The following is a 20,883-nucleotide window of genomic DNA, read 5'->3' on the forward strand; positions in this document are numbered from 1 at the left end:
ATCATATCTTGGTCACATACTAACTCTTCTTGTTGGTTAATATCATCGTCCTCATGATATTGCTCATCCATCTTAGTGTCCGTAAATATACTTGACATTTTACAAATTTACCAATGAAAATTTTTTTTAATACACTACGTCCTATAACACTAAAATTATCTTTACTTATCATTTGAAAAAATATCATTTTCCAAAACCCCATCTTTCAACTCTAATTTTTCAAGTACGATTTTTTTTTATTTAGGGAGAGTTAGCCGCATTCTATATTTTTTTATAAAATTCGCCTGATCCCAAACTCTATAATTTTTATAGAGTTTGCCAAACTCCAGCGAATTTCACTCGAATTTTTTTCAAAACCAACGAAACTCAAATTTTGAAACCATTATCATTGTCTACAAGAGTACATATGAGTACACAAAAATACACAAATAACAAACATGACTTTTTCAACATTAATGGCAATCATTATTATCGTCTCCAAAAATACACAGATACACGGGAATAAGCCATATTTTTATTTAACAAGGATTTTTTTTTATTATAAATTAAAAAAAACTATTATTTCTCCAATATTATTGTGTACTCCTATGTACCCTTGAGACAATGATAATGATTGTAATTGTTTATTGTGAAGTTTAAGAATTTGAGTTAGCTATTTTTTTATAATTTGAAGTGAAGTTCGTCGGGATTAGACAAACTCTATAAAAATTATAATGTGACGAACTTACTTTGTGTAAAAAAACTCGTATTTGGAGAATTAAAGTTAAAAAATAAAATTTTTAAAAATAATAATTTACTAAAGGATAACAAAACCAATCAATTGAATTAACGAAACTCATATTGCACATCAATTGATCTCAGATTTAATATGTTTAATATTGTACCATATATTAGTCACTAGCTAAGATTATTGAGCTAGCAAAAAGAGCCAATTTATATGAACTATATATTATATTATATTTGATGAAATAAATTTTTGTGACTAATTTAATAAGACTATTTTCAATTGAGGATTTTTTGTTTTTCTTTTATTTGTCTCGATCTGAAGAAGAAATTGATGATATATATATAATAAGTAACCTAACTTTTAATTAAATTTATAATCAAAGAGGTGCATGCATGCACAATTCGATCCTCTTTAAGTTGAATACAGAATTAATTTTATATATGAACTAAAAATTTAAAAAAATACATAAGAGAATAGAAAGAAAAAATGACATTTCGACTAAAATTTATGTCTTTATTATATTAATTTATCTGTATAAGTATTTATTTTTGAAAATTCATGATAGATATTTCAATTACTTAGTTTATCGCAGCGTTCTTTAATAATCAAAACTAATGCTTTTATAGAGTGTAACTCGATAATTTTTTCAAGACAAAAAGATTTACTATTATTTATTCAATTTTCTCAGAAACCAATTAGGAAGTAACCAACTAATTGAAAATAATGAGATCTGTTATATATATTCTCCGTTATCTTAATTTTTTAAATTTTAAAACTAAAAATATAAAAAATTAACTTAAATTGACTTATATTATAGTTAGCACTTAGACTATTCCTTACTCTAAAGTCCACTTTCATGCAAATGAAGTATCCAAAATTTAAGAACAAGTCCAAACCTAACAAAATATTCTAAAACTTTGCTAAAATTACTGTAGAGTTACTAAATTCACGCCGTAACAACTCAAAAACTTACATTCGTAGTCTCTCTTAACAAGCCATAGAGGGTCAGGCAGCTTGTACTACTTACACTTAAAGCAGCACGATAATATTTACAAAATAAACTAAAAATATATAGAATAGTATTTGTTAATTAATATAAAAAATTATTAAGAGTTTTTTGAAAAATAAATACGACACTATGATGCAAGCGAAGGGGTGCGCATTGTACCAAACTACGTGCCAATGTGAATGTGAATGAAAATATGAGAATACTATCTTTAATATTATTAATGCATGCTACTTGCTGGTCCTTTACGTAGAAAATAAGAAATCAATAGCTTTTAGCTCCTCTACTTGCATTGCAACATATAGGTTTAAAAAAAAATTGGTGTATATAGCTTTTATCAATGGAATGAAGACTAGAAATGAATGTATATTATTTAATGAATGAAAGGGTTAATAAGGGTTAAAAATATTAAATTTCACTATTTCGGAGTGAGTTTAATTTAGAGTAAATAGTTAAATTTATTCTTAAAAAATTATTATTTTCTAAATTCATCTTTGATTTTTATTTTAATTAAATTCATCTTTTAAAAATTTTAAGTTAGCTCCATTAATTTTTTTTATCACTTTTGTTAATAATATTAAAATTTACTTATGTGACACGTTTATTATTACTACATTAACTCCAGAATATACTTGACGGTCTTAATCAATTGAAATACCTCAATTTAGATGGAGTTAATTTAAGCTAATTGTATAAATTATCATTTTAACAGTTAATTAGGACAATCAAGTATATACTGTCGTATTGCTTAACGCATCTGTTTTGTCGATTTTTAGCAAATTTATAGTGATTTGATTCTAATGATTTGGGAGCGAAACCTGCTTCTCTTTCTGCAAGTACCAGTTTTTCTATAAATGCATCAAAGACCCTCAAATTAAACGAGCATTGAAATGTAACGAATTTCAAAAGGTGTGTAAAAGAAGCTTTTGGAAGACAACATGAATGAAATCGAAAAGGTTTGCAATGAATTTAAATAAAGCGATAAAAATGTCTTCGATTAAATCAAAGGACTTTTGACATGAAGATTAAAGATACTCAAATATAAATCTGACAATAAAATTTAAAGATGCTTTAAAAATAAATTGAACAGGAAAAGTAAAATTTGCTCAAATTGTAAATTGAAAAGATAAACACATAGAAGAAACTCTACAGAAATCAAACTCGAATGCAAACTCAAAAATTCGCTGTATGCTTGAATGTATTTCTAAAGAAAAATTCTAACTATAGTTTCTTAATATTTTCTAGTATTTATAACTCTTTTTTATAACCGACCATTAATGATATGATGTCCCCTCATGAGTGAAAATTTTAATAACCGTTCTCGCTCTTTTGTCCAAACATTTACCAGCTACTAAAAAATACTTAATTCGAAAACACATTCAATCTTTTTCATTCGAATAACTGTTCGATTTATGATATCAATAGAAAATTGTGCCAAACAATTTTCTACTTAATACCTTTACGTGCATTTCTTTTGATCTCTACCTCCTTTTTGAAACGTTATTAATATTTTGAATCAATTCAATTTTTGAATATAATTATTTTTACTAACAGTATCATATCATTAAATTTTGGTGTCATTGAACAATGAAAATAACAAAAAAACTAGTTTAATTTAAAAGTGAAAGAAGAGAGAATAACGTTTTATGAATTTTCCTTCCTCAATTTTACTCTCATAACAAATTCAACTTTACATTACATTAGTCAATTGATTCAAATTGAATCATATTATTTTTTGTTGAAATATTTACTAGATTTAAATGTTCAACTTGTTTTTTCTGATGAATTTCTTATATTTTACTTGAATTTGTTGGCAAATTTCAATTTTTGTAAGATGATAACAGCAATGGTCCACTACACCGCTGTATAGTAATTTCTTCGCTTATTCAGGAAAATTCTATCAATTGTAATATTATTTAAATTTTTGAACAAATTAGTACTCCAATACGCTTTTACAAATAAAAAGAAATTTATTTAAATTTTACCAACTTAAACGAGAGGTAAATGTAATTCTTTATTAAAACAGAATGTAAATTATGTTTTTATTGATGTATAATTTTAATTTCTATTATTAAGTTTAATTTCTTTAATCAATTCACTACTTACTTTCTGCAAAAGGATAAATTAAATTACTCTCTTTCATATATTATTTTATAATTATATATTTAATCAATCTACAAACAGTAATTAAAATTTGAATAAAAGTAATTAAGTTTTTAAACAAACATTAAAATATATTCTATGATTACATAAATATTTCTCAAGTTGATATTCTCATAAAAAAGAAAATAATACAATAAGTTGATTATATTATCTAAAGTTTAATTCAAACATGATATAAATGTATCATACAATAACACACAAAAGAAAATAATTTTACCTTCTAATTTTCAAATAATATTGAAGTAATTGCTTTTAAAAAATGTGTTTATTTTATTCAACTATATCTCTTGAATTATTAATGAGATCCATTTTAAACTTCAACGAATATCTTTCATCATTGCAGGTGTATTATTCATCTAAAGACAAATTATTAAAATTAAAATTAAACAGAAGATATAACTTAACTTCAAAAACTAATTTATAAGATAATAAATATTTCACACGTATAAATTATTTAAAATTTTATTTTTGCAATACAAATAATTAGTCATAAATTTATTCACAATTCTCCTTACTTAATTTAATAGACTAAAAATTAATTTATCATAAATTTAAATTTTATTTAATAATTTATTATTAACTAATAAAATATTATATATATATATATAATAAAATTTAATTTTTTAATATTTATTTAAACGAATAAATGAGCTAAATATTTAATCTATCCAAGTTTATTATAATTTGTCACAAGATTTGTCACAAGATTAAAATAGTTTTTGAGTAATGCTAGGGGACTAGCAATATTTGTGATTGGTAGTCATCAATAATAATTTAATAGTGTGAGATTTTATCTAATAATTCATTTTTATTGGCTGATTACATACTGACCAAAATGCAATAAAATTGCTAGTATGAGACTTTTCCATAATTTTTAATATATGAAAAATTACCGTATGATACCAACGTGATTAGTCACAACCTCCCTTTACCGCTTTATGAACACACTATAAAAACAAAAAGTTGACCATTAAAAAATCTATGTAAGGGGTAGTATCGTAATTTTGCATATGAGCACCACAAAGTTCATTATAAAGGAGAAGATAATGTTTGTAAACCGTTATTACAAACATTACAAAATAAAAAAAATAAAATAAAATAAATAAAAAAATTCCCTTCATGGAGCTACAAACAACGGCCACCACCACCGCCACCACTTCAACCGTAACCGCCGCGGCAAAATCCACCATAAACCGCGTAGGAGGAACGCGCCACCCTGTCTACCGCGGCGTGAGGAAGCGTCGATGGGGGAAATGGGTTTCGGAGATTCGAGAACCTCGCAAGAAGTCTCGCATATGGCTCGGTTCCTTCCCGTCGCCGGAGATGGCGGCGAAAGCCTACGACGTCGCCGCTTACTTCCTCAAAGGCCGAAAAGCGCAGCTCAATTTTCCCGACGAGGTTCACCGTCTTCCGCCGCTTCCTCCTCCGTCGTCATGCACCGCACGTGACATCCAAGCCGCAGCTGCAAAAGCAGCACACATGGCCGCCGCCGCCGCAGCAGCAGCCGTGACTGCCGATGACGCCGGCGATTCGCCGGAGAAGTGCGGCATTTCGAATTCTTCCTCCGACGGCGATGATTTCTGGGGAGAAATTGAGCTGCCTGAGCTCATGAACGATGGAGAGTGCAGATGGAGTTATTCTCACGGCGGCGGTGGGTGGAACTCCGGCGGATCCTCCGGCTCCGGCGACGTAACGGCTTGGCCGGAAGTTGAGTTACCGTATAGTGGTTAGTGTATGTGTGTGTTTTTAGAAAAAATGATAACTTTGTGGTTGGTATATTAATTCCTCTTTAATTTTTTTTAATTATTTTTATGTGTGTATTATAAAATAATTATTGGAAGAAAAACTATAATAATAATTTGTAGCAGTAACTGAAAATTTTTTCTCCACTAATTATTGATATTTAGCATAGTTTTTACTGTTTAAAATTTCTTTAAGTCATGACTTAAAAACAAATTATTTGTTTTTTATTTGTAAAAAAAATATAGTTTAACAGAAAAATCTAATAGCTAATTAGTATATTATTAACAATTATTTTGATATAATTTTAATTTTAATGCTGTTTAATTAGTTAGCATATAGCATGATTAGTGATTATAATTTTATACATGAAATGGTGGATTTTGAATTGAAGCTTTGGCTTACTTAATTATTTATAATTAACTTGAATACACATTTTTAGAGTTATACATCTCTTTGAAGTTTGGTTCTTCTGTATTAGATTTTTCATGAGTTCTTTATTTATTTTTTTTTTCGAAATTGAACTTCAAAAATTATAAAGGTAATATTAGAATGAATGTATATATTCATATATATAATATATATTTTTTTCAATTACTGAAGAAATTAAAAGAGGAAAAAGAATAAAGCAAGAAATGAGATTGTTTAAGTGTAATAATCATAATTATAAAACGGTGGTTAGCTTTGCATTGAACTTGTTAATTACTCTTCTCTCAAATACTAATATCTACACACACATATACACACTCACCTTTTTATTCTATCTATTTTTTTTTTTAAATCTTTGAAGTTGATATCTCCACGTTTCTCTCTCTATCTTTCACTACTTTTCATTTATTCCTCTTTAATTTTAACCCTAATAATACCCTAAAAAAAAGTTTGTATTTAATTAAGCCTAAAAAAGTTGTATTTAATTAAGTAACTATTAACTAACAATAAATTTGTCAAATAGTAGATAAATTCATTTATTTTGTAAGAATTTTGATTTTGAGTCCAAATTTCGTTGGATACTTATAGTTTACTACTAAATTAAATTAGACGAATTTAGAAAGGAATATTAGTAGAAAAGATTAAAAAAGTTAATATTTTCATAGTAAATGAAGATAAGGGTATGTTTAATTATCCATTTAATAATAATTTTTCCTTAATTAATCACTTAAATAAAAATTTCAATCTAGCCATCTTAGTTCTGGCGTGCAAGTGGAATCAACTATCACCAAATTGCTTAAAATCCATTTATCCTTTTATATACCTTTTACGTACACTACAAGAATTTTCTAAAGTAGTGGAATAATGAAACTTTCTCTACCATATTTCTTCTTTATGAACATATTCTCTTCCCTCTTCACACTTTGCATATTTCATTTTGGGAAGTCAAACTTTTCAATTTCAACTAGTTAAACATATAATATAATTAGATAAAGTTTTTAATATATATATATATATATATATATATATATATATATTATGTAACTTTTGAGAGTTGGAAAGTCCTTTTCTATTTTTGGTTTTTATCATTAATAATTAATTAATCAAGCCTTATTATAAGAAATTCGATTACTTATAAATTATTAAAAAAATTATTTATGCCAAGATATTTCAATTAGTCATAGAAATTCTAATACTATCTTAAATTTTTTTTTATAAAACTTAAATCAATAAAAAAACATATGAATAATTTAATTTAACAGAATTTTTTTTTTAAATCTCAATATGACGTAACTAATAATTGTTGAGCTGAAACCAAATTAAATGAAATTTAAAAAATAAAATAAAAGAAAAGATAATAATCCTAGAGAGTATAGAGATAGTAGTGGCTACTAATGCAATATTATTGTGCATGATGAGTTCACGTCATTAACTATATTGATGTTATAGCCTTATAAGCACTTCGTACTTTAGTGCATTATATTGATGTTGCGTTTGAACTGTATGTTTAGAAGAGTCATGTTACATGTTAAATAATATTAAACACAATAATCATCGTGATTATTATGACATAATTACATAAACCTTTTTTAATAAGGATATTACTATTTTATCATCTCCTACATTTTCGTGGTATCAAGTTATCTAAGAATCACTCTTTTTTTTTTCTCAAAGATAAATATTATTTTACTAATATAAAATAAAAGTGTTTCTATAAGGAAGTACAAAATAATTGGATATTCCCATTTATCACCAACTGTGACCGAAAGACTAAGAGCTTAAAGAAGAGTAAAGTAAGAGTAAAGAAAATTAGCAGCATCTATCAGGTATGGCTCACGAGTTCACGCACTAAATTGCTGGCTTCTTTCACTATCTATGGTGCCGGGCTTATTACCTTCTCAAAAACACACCGATTCCTCGCTTTCCAAGTGCTCCAACACAGCGCCGCGATGAGGAGGGTCTTTTGTCTACCGTCTAATTGAGCCGCTGCCCAGGATAAGACTCGTTGCCACCAATTGAAAAATGTCTCTTCTTCTCTCATCCATAGGTCAGGGGTTATTAAGTTTAGTCTCCATATTATTGAAGATAGGGGGCATTGGAACAAAGCATGAGAAATTGATTCAGCCTTTAACATGCATCTTGAACAAGTGACAGGAATGGATGCGAACCGGATGTGGACTTGTTGCAACACTGGAAGCTTTTCATGAAAACTTTTGATATCTTTTTATCACTCTTATTATATCTTTTTTCTTTTCATATCATATAAGTGTTATAAATATAATTAGTCGTTCTTATCATCTGATCTTAACTTAAAAGAAAAATTTATAATATAGCACCAGAGTTGTTTTAATAAAAAATTTAGAGTTTAATTTTTCTTTTTAGACTTAAAATTTTTTTTTTAGCATAAGACAAATTAAAAAAAAATCAACAAGACTCAAAAATTTATTTTTAAGAGCCGTGTTAAAAATATAAAAATTCACGCATTTTTTACTATCCATCTAAATTTTTAAGAAAAATATTTTATAAAAATAATAAGAATTGATAATTATTAGGTGATTACATAACAATATATATGAATTTTAACTTCATGTTCATTTTAATTTATTACACACATATATATATACCGTTTAGGTTTTTTTAAATTAATTCATGATAAAATTCATATATAATAATTAAGCTAAAAAAATTACATGAGAAAATTCAGTCACGTTGTGGAAAAAGATTAACAAGGATAGATAGAGAGATTTCGTCATCTTTTATTATGTGTACATTTTTAGGGGGGGGGGGGGGGGAGTGTGAAGAAATTGACATTTTACTATTTTTCATATCTTTATTTGTCTTATAATTCAATAAAAGGGAAGTGGATCGAAGTAACACTCAATTCAAAATATTATGTTTCAGATTTTAGAACCATGTCAAGAACGTGGGTGATTGTCACTTTGACAACGAAATCTATCAAATGGGTAACATTATGTGTGTGGCTTAGGTTTAATTTTTGGATAATGAGGTGAAAAATGTTTTTAGTTAAAAAAAAATTTGAGAGTTGACTAGTATTTGTTTAAATATAAAATAAATATAATAAAAAATTATTCATCTAATATTTTTTTCTTCATTTTTCTTGAATCTCAAGTTTTGAGATATTTAGTAGAAAAAGATTTTTTTTTTCATGCTGCTTTGTCACCTAAGAAGAAGAAGGTTAATATATATCATCAATAATAGTTGATAAAATAATTTATTTATTTTTAGTTTTGTTTACAAAGGAGTAAGTTAATTAGAAATGAGAGGATTATTTTCTAACTTTTATGACTGGTGAAAAGAATTCGATTATTGTTAAATTTAAAAAAAAATAACATAAGGCAAATTAAAAAAAACGAAAAAAGCTGTATAAAAATTTAAACAAACTCAAAAATATATTCTTATTATTTAAAAGAATTTATTAAAAATATAATTATTTATGTACTTTCTCTTATCAACTTAAATTTTTAGTAAAAGTGATTTTATGACGAAAGATAAAAATAAATTTTAAGATACATCAAAACTCGAAATATTTTAATTATTATTGAAAATGCTTCCACTAAATTATCACTCACTCCGCTATATGGAATTATGTGAACAATAATAATTTTAAAAACCAAAAGAATAATATTGATAAAAAAATGTTATTTTTCACACATGTTTAATGTGTATATATATACATATATATATACATATATATTATTCATATAAAATATACGCATATTAAAATATGAATACATAATATATAAAATAATACATATATAGTGATTTTTAATATGCACAAAAAATATTGGACTATACATTATCCTAATAAAAGCAGCATTGAAAACATTGCAATGAATGTCATTTTAAAGCTGGTCAAGGTCATTATCATCATAATCAGCAGATACAGCCATTGATAGAAGAAAGTTACTAGTGTCCATTTTCACACTTAAATAAATCCTCTTCTTTTTTTTTCATTTTATAAAGATATTGTATAAATAATAATTTTTAAGTAGTTAATATTATTAGCTATTTTTTTATCTTTATTTTTGAAGAATTTAGGAGTAAGAATTTAAATTTAAAATTATAAAAATTAGCTGATATATATTAAATAATAAAAAATTAACTCCCAAATTAAACACTATCATAAAATCAACCCCTCCCCTAAATTATTGTTTATTATAAAATAACTATAAATTTATGTAAGATTATTGTTTATTTTATTATCCTATAAATACATTCTTTTGTTAACCTACGTATTAATTACTTTATCCAAATGAACAATAATTATTTCTCAACATAAGTGGTTCATGATTATAAAACCAATATTTCAAGTGCTAATTCCTAATTAGATAACACTCTTGGCTTCTCATCATAAAAAATTTTTAGTATTTATTTATAATTCTATCTTTTGTTCTTTTGTGTGGTCCGGTAATTAGAATAAAGGACATATATGTTAATATATGATATGGAGGGCCTTCTTCTAAGATTCTCTCAAGAAATCTTTGCAAGTGCATTATTATATATACTAAGAGAATTATTTTGTGTTTTATATCATAAAAAATGTATAAAAAAATTGTTTCAATTATTATTTCTCATATATAATAAAATGCTAGAATATATATATATATATATATATATATATATATATCTCAATAATAGACAAGACATATTTAAAAAAAAAAAAAGAAAAGAAAAAAGAGATTGGAAGAACCCAATGCATCAACATCTAAGTGAGGGTATACCCATTTAGGACCACAATGTTGCTTGTCCTATAAGATTAAAAATTATTCATATATATAGCATGGTGAAAATTCAGCATATTAATTATTTGTAACGACAAAGACTGTAGTTTTGTGAAAGTTCTATATACAAAGATAAATAGAAAACTAAAATAAAGGACATAAAATTCAGCTTGTTCTATATGCAGTGAATTCATTTATTTTAACTTTTAACCATTGCCATTCACCAAAGTTTTTGAGTTGCAATAAATAAGGGTTGTTTACCACACGAGTTGATACAAGTAGCAGTAAATATTCGAAATATATATATATATATATATATAAAATATAAATTTCGTTTAAATTAAGTCGATATTTTATCCAGGTTAATAACGTAACCCAATTTAGATTTAGTTTAGTAGTTACATCATTGGTCTATTTAATTAAATATAAAATTCGAATTCTATTTTGTATATGCTGCAATTTGTTATGCAGTTTTATTCGAGTTGTAATAAATTAATTTTTGACTTGTTCAGATAGAAGATATTATGTGAAAAATTAAAAAAATTCATTATTAATAATAGATTTAATTATTCTGTTAGTCTCTATAATTTTACTAAAATTTTAATTAGGTCTCTATATTTTTTTCTTTTTTAATTAGATTTTTACACTACTTTTAATTTTATAATTTAGCCTTTTCTAGTGTAAAAAAATATTAGAATTAACTGAATATTTTTTGTAAATTAAATATATTCATAATTAAAAACCTAATTAGATCTTTGGCTGTATGTATTTTAGAAGAAATATTCTATTAATTTTAACGTTTTTAACATGAAAATGACCTAATTACAAAATTAAAAATAGTGTAGGGATCCAATTATTTATATATATATATATATATATATATATATATATATATATATATATATATATATAGGGACCTAATTAAAAATTTGATTAAGCTATATAAACCAATAGAATAATTAAACCTTACTAATAATAGGAAGACTTTATAACTAATGGTTTAGAATTATGAAAAGAGCAATGCTATATGGCTAGCAAATATTATTATTTTTTGTCAGCATTTAGCCAACAATAATTTGCACTCATATTTATAGACGTTTTGCATACAAAAAGTATATAATTTGCACCTATATTTATTAGAGTTTTACACATATTTTTCAGAATTTATACACATAAATTAATAAAATGATAATTTAATATTTGTACTAGCCAAATAATAATAAAAAATACTAAAATTTGCTGGCCCAAAAATTTTTCATATGAAAAAGTGAGACAAAAATTCAATAAACACAACATAATAGGGCAAAGGAGAAAGGAGTAATTAAAGCTGTAATACTACGTTATGTGTGACAATTACTTTGCATGCCAATTAAAGAAATTAAGTACCTTGCCATCTCAAAATTACAGTTCTGAATTTGTCAAGTTTTCAATTCTGACTGTCCTTTCATTTAATCATTGAATTGAATTCAAGTACGAAACGAACCAAATAAAATGATGCAACTTCATTCATGGTTCAAGTCATCCTAGGGTTTTAGCTTTTAGACACATTGACCATTCTTCACTGCATGTATTATTAATGCATACAGTTAATTAACACTGACCATGCATGATTCTGTTATGCAACAAAAAGGGATCGGAGCTGCAATCTTTATTGGAGTAGTTAATTTGTATTTTTCATAGGATTCTCAATAATTCAGAAAATTTTCTCTAAGAAAATAGTTAGAGTTGTATTATCTGTTATATATATATATATATATATATATATATATATATATATATATATATATATATATATATATGTGTGTGTTTTTTATTTAATAGTTTAAATTTTTAAAAGAAATAATTTTATGATATTATTTTAGAATTTCTATGACAAAATATATATAATTTGATCATTATTATTTCTAAAAAATTATAATATAAGACAAAGATAAAATTTTGTTCATTTATTTTTATCTAATATTTTAATCTTTTAAAAAAGATGATATATGATAGTATTGAAATGATTTTCCAAAACAATAATAGATGGATCGGACGAGAAGGTTTAAGAAGAGTTAAAAATAGTGTTATAAAACCGTTTTTTTTAGTTTAAACTGATAGGAGAAATAGGTAATATTAATGGTTATATCTTTAATTCAGGGCTGGAAGTGAGTCAAGTCAGCTCATGAGTCAGTTCGAGCTCGACTTGTTAATAGCTCAATAAGCTGAACTCGTGAGCTGGTGAGCCGAGTTTGAGCTTAGAATTGAGCTCATAAAATAAATGAGTCGAGCTTGACCTTGGATAAGTTCAGCTCATTATATATATATATTAATACACATATTTTATATGCATTTAATATATACTTTTAATATTATATATACACATATTAATGATCTTAATTATTTAAAATTTATATTTAATTTTTATATATAATTTTGATGTAGGATATAAATAAAAAATTTATAATTTACTGAAAGATAGAGAATATATAAAATTGATCTTTTTAAATATTTTTAAAATATATAAATTATAATTTATCAAAATAGAATTATAGATTATGTTTCTATTATTTGAGTCAACTCGTGAGCTTTCGGCGAATCGAACTTGAACTTAAGAAATAGGCTCGATTGTTAATGAGTCGAGTCATAAGCCAAGCTTAATTTTCGTGAGTCGAGCTTGAGCTTGATCTAGCTCGGCTCAACTCGGCTCATTTCTAGCCCTACTTTAATATTTTTCGCAAGCAAGAGTTTCTTTTGGGTTTGTTTGATTTTTGCATAAGTCTTTTTTTTAAATTTCTCTTATGCTTTTTTTTTTGAGTTTATCAAAGATCGAATTCTAAATTTTTTGGACATAAAACTTTGATGTCATGTCACATAAAATCACTTCTATTAAAAATTTAAACTGATAGAAAGATGCAACATAAATAATTATTATATCTCTAATAAATAATATTTCATATTCTTTTATATCTTCTTATTTAATTACGGTTTGGAAATTGTTTCCAGAACACAAGTACAAGAAAGCAAGTACATAAGCTTGTTTGATGGTTGAGACGTGAAGAAATTACTTTAACATTTTTTGTTTTATTCTTCCAAAATATTACAATTACTACCAAACACCCTTCTATCTTGAGACAAAATTAAAATATTTGACCCAAGCAACTTCAAGTACAAATTAAAAGTGGAAATTCACTTATTTTAATGAGAGGGATAGATATATGGATCTTATATTAGGTTAAAATTTAAAACTAAAACATAGTATTATTATTTTAGATTAATTAAGGAACAATGGTAAGAACAACGCAAGGAAAAAAAAAAATCAAAGGATTAAAATAGTGATAAGAGCGAAATTCCAAAATTAGAAAAAAAATAAACAAAAGGACAACATGTGCTACATGATAGATGACATTATATATTATATATTATATATGCTATAAATTAAAAATTATGAATATGAATAATTTTATGTGTAGCCGCCACCAATATAATATGTCACTACCATTGCCAACAAGTTTTCATGGAAAAAAAATTCACACAAGTCCTTTTCTCTACTCTTCCTTAAGTGTTTGATATCAAGAAGTGATAATATATATATATTAGATACCTCCAAATATATGTTAGCAAAAAGGTACAAAATTCATATCGAGTGCATTATTGTTCCAGCTGTTTGAGTTTTATTTGCTTGCTTTCTTCTTCATAAATATGAAGAAACTGAATAATATCGTGTCACATTTGAAAGTTACTTTCCTGATATATATAGGGGTCCATATTAATATATATGAACACGCTTAGCTTGGACGTGTTTTATTAGATATATATACGAGTAATTAGTTAGAATTAGAGATTGATTAATTACTTTTGAATTATAATTAGTTGGCTATTTATTTGTTATTTCTTATATTATATGAGGGTGTTATATTATTGGAATTTGAGTACGTAAAATATTCTTTTAATCCATAATATTTGAGTCGAGTCTTAATTTATGTTATTTGAGTAATAAATTCGTAAATATTAAATAAAATTCTAACGAATGAAATTTTCTGATGTTACATTTGAAGCGATTGTTCGAATTTCTTACAATATACAAATTAAAAAAGTTCTTATTAATGATAAAACAGGTCACAAATGTGGGAACTATCTTTATTTATCGGAAAATTTTGAATTGAATCCTGTTAATAATTTAGGTCGGAACAAAAGCATAACAAAATGACACAAGAAATTTTATGTAATTCAGTTTAATACTTATGTTTACAAATGAGAATAACCAAAACAACAAAACTCTTAAACAAAAATTACAAATAAAAGAACATATACTAAATAGGATGCATTTTTTTGTTTGTGTTGTGTATATATGATTTTAGGTTATATATAAATTGCAATTTTTTTTTATTTTGACTTCCTCTCTATTATTTCCCTTTTCTTTTCTAGCACCATGAGTCTACCATGAGCTTTTTTTGGCGTTTGATACATGTAATCTATTTTTCTCATTTAATTTAGCATGTGATATATGTATATGTAAATATCTATATATAATGGCGAAAGATCTTAAAAAGTATGAGAAATAATTTAAAAAACGGTCAACACTGCTTAAAAATATGTAAACTAATTAACTTAATTTGTGTCAAAGCAGTTAAATTAAAGAGTCAATTTTTTTTAACTAATATCAATCAATTTTTTAAATTATTTTTTAGTTCAATTAGAGAATTAATCTTTTTAAAGCAATATCAATCAATTTATTCAAATTTTAAATTTAATATAAACAATAAATTTTAAATTCTAAATTATAATAAATTATAATACTAAATTTCGAACTATTTAAAAAAAATAAAAATAAAAATAATTTTAATAAAAAATTAGTTAATATTAACTAAAGTAAAAATTTATCTGCAGTTTTTTTTATGAATTTACTAGTTAAAAATTGTTAGATAATAATTAGTCAAAGTAATAATCATGAGAAAAAAAAATTAAAGCATATATGCATGATTGGCATTGTACGGACAAAAAATTGGGTAGATTTGATTGTCTCATAGTTTTGGAACTGAACGAAGAGGACGCAAAGAAGAGCAAGTTGGATGCTACTGCTACAATGGAAGATAACAATTTATTATGAGATCTCAATTTATTGAAACCACAAAAATGGAGACACCTAATTCAACACGTGAGACAATAATAATCTTTTTTGGAGTTTATTTATGTATAATATGTGGAGGGAAATTATATCAACGGGGTCCATTTTTGTTTCTAGGGTTAAAAAACAAGGCATGTGATGCAAGGTTTCTATAAAAAAAAATTGATGGATGTTTTGTTTTATATCCGCAATTTTTGCATGCTCCATTTATCATCTATGTACCCATATATAAAATTACTATATATTAAATAAGTCAAAATTGATAATATTTTATTTTTTTAAGAATTTAATTTTGATACATTATAGCAAAGCAGTAGGACCTGATAATATCCCGATTGAGGTTTGGAAGGGTATTAGAGAAAAAAGCATTAACTGGTTAACCAAGCTTTTTAATGAGATTTTAAGGTCAACGAAGATGCCTGATGAGTGGAGAAAGAGCACCTTGGTACCTATCTACAAGAATAAGGGGGATATACAAAGTTGCGGAAACTATAGAGGGATTAAGCTTATGAGTCATACTATGAAGTTATGAGAAAGGGTGATAGAACGGAGGTTGAGAAAAGAGACACAAGTAACAGAGAACCAATTTGGATTTATGCCAGGAAGATCTACCACTGAAGCGATATACCTATTAAGAAGGATGATGGAGAGATATCGTAGTAATAAAAGGGATCTACATATAGTGTTTATTGATTTGGAAAAAGCGTATGATAGGATACCAAGGGAGGTCTTATAGAAGGTTTTATAAAAGAGGAGAGTAAGGATCGCATATATTCGGGCAATTAAAGACATGTATGATGGGGCCACAACTAGTGTGAAGACTCAAGGTGGTGTGACGGAGGAATTCCCTATTGGTATAGGATTACACCAGGGATCATCCTTAAGTCCATACCTTTTCACATTCGTCTTGGAAGTACTCACAGAGCACATCCAAGAGCATGTGCCATGGTGCATGCTTTTTGCCGATGATATCGTCCTTATGGGAGAGTCAAGGGAAGACCTAAATAAGAAGTTGGAGTTATGGAGAGAAGCTTTAGAAGTGTATGATCTGCGCATAAGCCGTAGCAAGACGGAATATATGGAATGTAAGTTCAGTCTAAGAAGGGAAAACCCCAATATAGAGGTGAAGATTGGAGAAAACATCATAGGAAAAGTTAAAAGTTTTAAGTATATTGGGTGCATCATACAGGATAATGGAGAGATTGAACAGGATGTAAATCATAGGATCCAAGCAGGTTGGTCAAAATGGCGGAGTGCATCTGGTTTTATATGCGACAAAAAAGTGCCTTTAAAACTTAAAGGTAAATTATATCGCACCGCTATAAAACCGACTATGCTGTATGGTACGGAGTGTTGGATGGCTAAAGGGGAGCACAAACATAAGCTGAGTGTGGCAGAGATGAAGATGTTGAGATGGATGAGTGGTCATACGCGATTGGATAAAATAAGGAATAAAGATATAAGGGAGAGAGTTGGAGTAGCACCCATTGTGAAAAAGATGGTTGAATCGCGTCTCAGGTGGTTTGGACATGTGAGAAGAAGACCGATAGAACATCCAGTCAGGAGGGTGAATGAGATGGAAGATGGACAAAGGGCGAAAGGCAGAGAAAGACCTAAGAAGACCATCCATGAGGTGGTCAAACGAGATCTACACGTAAACGATCTCTCTGTAGACATGGTACATGACAGAGCACAATGACGTCATTTGATTCATGTAGCCGACCCCACTTAGTGGGACAAGGCTTTGTTGTTGTTGTTGTTGTATCGGTATAAAATATTTTACACAATGGTATAATTATATCTGTTTTTTTAGATGATATTTAAGTAATCAAAATAAAAAATAATTATTTTTATTGATGTGGCATTATGTAATTAGATGCTGATGAGCGAATAATTTATACGTTTTTTGGCATTGTTTTTAGGTAGTTTTTAGTAGGATCTAGCTACTTTTAGGGATGTTTTCATTAGTTTTTATGCTAAATTCACATTTCTAGACTTTACTATGAGTTTGTGTGTTTTTCTGTGATTTCAGGTAATTTCTTGCTGAAATTGAGGGACCTGAGCAAAACTCTGGTAAAAGGCTGAAAAAGGACTGCTGATGCTGTTGGATTCTGACCTCCCTGCACTCGAAATAGATTTTCTAGAGTTACAGAACTCAAAATGGTGCGCTTTTAATGGCGTTAGAAAGTAGACATCCAGAGCTTTCCAGCAATATATAATAGTCCATACTTTATTCGAGATTTGACGATGTAAACTGGCGCTAAACGCCAGCTCTATGCTGCATTCTGGAGTCAAACGCCAGAAACACGTCACGAACCAGAGTTGAACGCCAAAAACACGTTACAACTTGGCGTTCAACTCCAAGATAAGCCTAAGCTCGTGTAAAGATCAAGCTCAGCCCAAACATACACCAAGTGGGCCCCGAAAGTGGATTTATGCATCAATTACTTACTTCTGTAAATCCTAGTAGCTAGTTTAGTATAAATAGAACTTTTTACTAGTGTATTATACGTCTTGGATTGTATTTTTTGATCTTTTGATCATGTTTGGGGGCTGACCATTCGGCCATGCTTGGACCTTCATCACTTATGTATTTTTAATGGTGGAGTTTCTACATACCATAGATTAAGGGTGTGGAGCTCTACTGTACCTCAAGTTTCAATGCAATTATTACTATTTTCTATTCAATTCCGCTTGTTCTTATTATAAGATATTCGTTGCACTTCAACATGATGAATGTGATGATCCGTGACACTCATCATCATTCTCACCTATGAACGCATGACTGACAACCACTTCCGTTCTACCTTAGACCAGGCGCATATCTCTTGGATTCCTTAATCAGAATCTTCGTGGTATAAGCTAGAATTGATGGCGGCATTCATGAGAATCCGGAAAGTATAACCTTGTATGTGGTATTTCGAGTAGAATTCCGAGATTGAATGACTGTGACGAGCTTCAAACTCGCGATTGTTGGGCGTGATGACAAACGCAAAAGAATCATGGGATTCTATTCCAACATGATCGAGAACCGACAGATGATTAGCCGTGCTATGACAGAGCATTTGGACCATTTTCACTGAGAGGATGTGATGTAACCATTGACAACGGTGATGCCCTACATACAGCTTGCCATGGAAAGGGATAAGAAGGATTGAAGGAAGACAGTAGGAAAGCAGAGATCCAACAGGGACAAGCACCTCCACGCACTTATCTGAAATTCCCACCATTGAATTACATGAGTAACTCTATCTTTATTTTCTGCTTATTTATTATTATTATTCGAAAACTCCATAACATTTACTATCCGCCTAACTGAGATTTACAAGATGACTATAGCTTGCTTCATACCAACAATCTCCGTGGGATCGACCCTTACTCACGTAAGGTATTACTTGGACGACCCAGTGCACTTGCTGGTTAGTTGTGCGGAGTTGTGACTAAGTGTGATTCACGTTTGAGAGCGCTACCAAGTTTTTGACGCTATTGTTGATGATCACAATTTCGTGCACCAGATGCACGTATAAAACTATGATACTTTATATTGACAGTACATTAAAATTAAATTCTATTTTTAATCCCTTAAAAATGAAAAATATTTACGTTAGAATAATCTTAGCCTTTTATAAACTTTTAATTTCGAGTCAACCTTAAAGATAGAGTAAAATTAAGAGAGTAGATAATTCATTCCAAAAAATTTTCCATGGATAGTGCTATTAAAATTATCTCAAAATTTTAGTAAGAATAAGTTTATTTATTTGTGAATTTGCCACAAAATCAACTAGTTTTATTTACACAATTTTCATTTGGTAATCATACTTGAAAGCTGGAATTCAAACTTTTGAAGAGCAAGGTTCTTCTTATTCTCAATATATGCAGCAGGTTAAATAATTTAGCTCAGGATTTTTTTTTTGTCATTATGTGTTTCTGACTTTTTGCATATTTAGGACTTAAATTTTAAAGTGGTAGTTAAAATTAGTCGTATAAATTAAAATAGTTTTGGAGATTCTAATTGTACTAATTATTTATTTGAAATTTATAAAAACGTAAGAGATTAGTTTTTAAAAATCTGATAAGTCACTTTATGAAAAAGGATTAACATGATTCGTTTTTTCTAATTTTAGAAACATAATTGAAACAAGGTGAAAATTCAAGTGCAATCGACTTCACATAAAATTAATAGTTGAGAGTTGTTAGATAAAAATTTAGTCAAATCAGTCAAATTATCTAACGTCTGTCAACTATCAACTTCATATAAAGTTAATTACATCTAAATTTCTACCTTTAAACAATTGAAATCTAAAAAAAAATTACTGCACATAAAAAACAACTTTAAAACTTAACTCATAAATTCATATCTAAAGTGTGAACAATATATTATATTATGTTGGCAGTTTTGTAAATAAAATAAGTTAGTTTAATAGTAAATTTACAAATAAACAAACTTTTTTTGGACAAATTTAAAATATCTTTTTATGGTGTCCATTGTTTTCAAATTAAAAAACCCAAAATATCCTTACCAATTGCACACTTAGTGTAAGGATGACCGACGATGACGTGTGAGGACTGTCCTGCAGTGACGCTAGCGGCGTGAGGACGAAACCATAACAGTATAGGATATTGAGAAGAGGGATTAGAATTTGTAATTTTGTGTGATAAATAATGAGTAAAAGTGAAAATAAATTAAGATAAATTTTAATTTAAAAATATTATTATTGTCAATTAATCAAAATTTAAATTTGATCAAATAATTTAAAAATAATTATTATTAATTGAATTATTTAATTTTTGATTAGTGGACAATTGGCAGTTGGCTCCCTATACTTTTCCAAAATTTAAATATCCGCATTGAATTTTCGTGTTTTGTATCATGATTTAATCTCTCTTGCTTTGTCTCATCTATGGTTCTGAAAACCGGATCAAATGGGTCGGTCGGTCGGACCGAACCAAAAACCGTCCGGTTTACACA

The 20,883-nt window shown here is 27.4% G+C and overlaps 1 protein-coding gene across 1 annotated transcript; it reads left to right on the plus strand.

Moving 5' to 3' along the window:
* The first annotated feature begins 4,913 nt into the window (after positions 1 to 4,913).
* Positions 4,914 to 5,774, plus strand: LOC112708063 (ethylene-responsive transcription factor ERF023). Its single transcript, XM_025760183.3, has one exon. It carries the CDS (start codon positions 5,016 to 5,018, stop codon positions 5,625 to 5,627), a length of 612 nt encoding a protein of 203 aa, XP_025615968.1. The 5' UTR covers positions 4,914 to 5,015; the 3' UTR covers positions 5,628 to 5,774.
* Positions 5,775 to 20,883: the final 15,109 nt, after the last annotated feature.

The sequence above is a fragment of the Arachis hypogaea genome, chromosome 8 (assembly GCF_003086295.3).
Source record: "Arachis hypogaea cultivar Tifrunner chromosome 8, arahy.Tifrunner.gnm2.J5K5, whole genome shotgun sequence".
Lineage (NCBI taxonomy): Eukaryota > Viridiplantae > Streptophyta > Magnoliopsida > Fabales > Fabaceae > Arachis > Arachis hypogaea.

What these genes read in the sequence shown, in the direction of transcription:
- LOC112708063 (XM_025760183.3), top strand. Translation starts at nt 5,016, where the DNA reads ATGGAGCTACAAACAACGGCCACCACCACCGCCACCACTTCAACCGTA.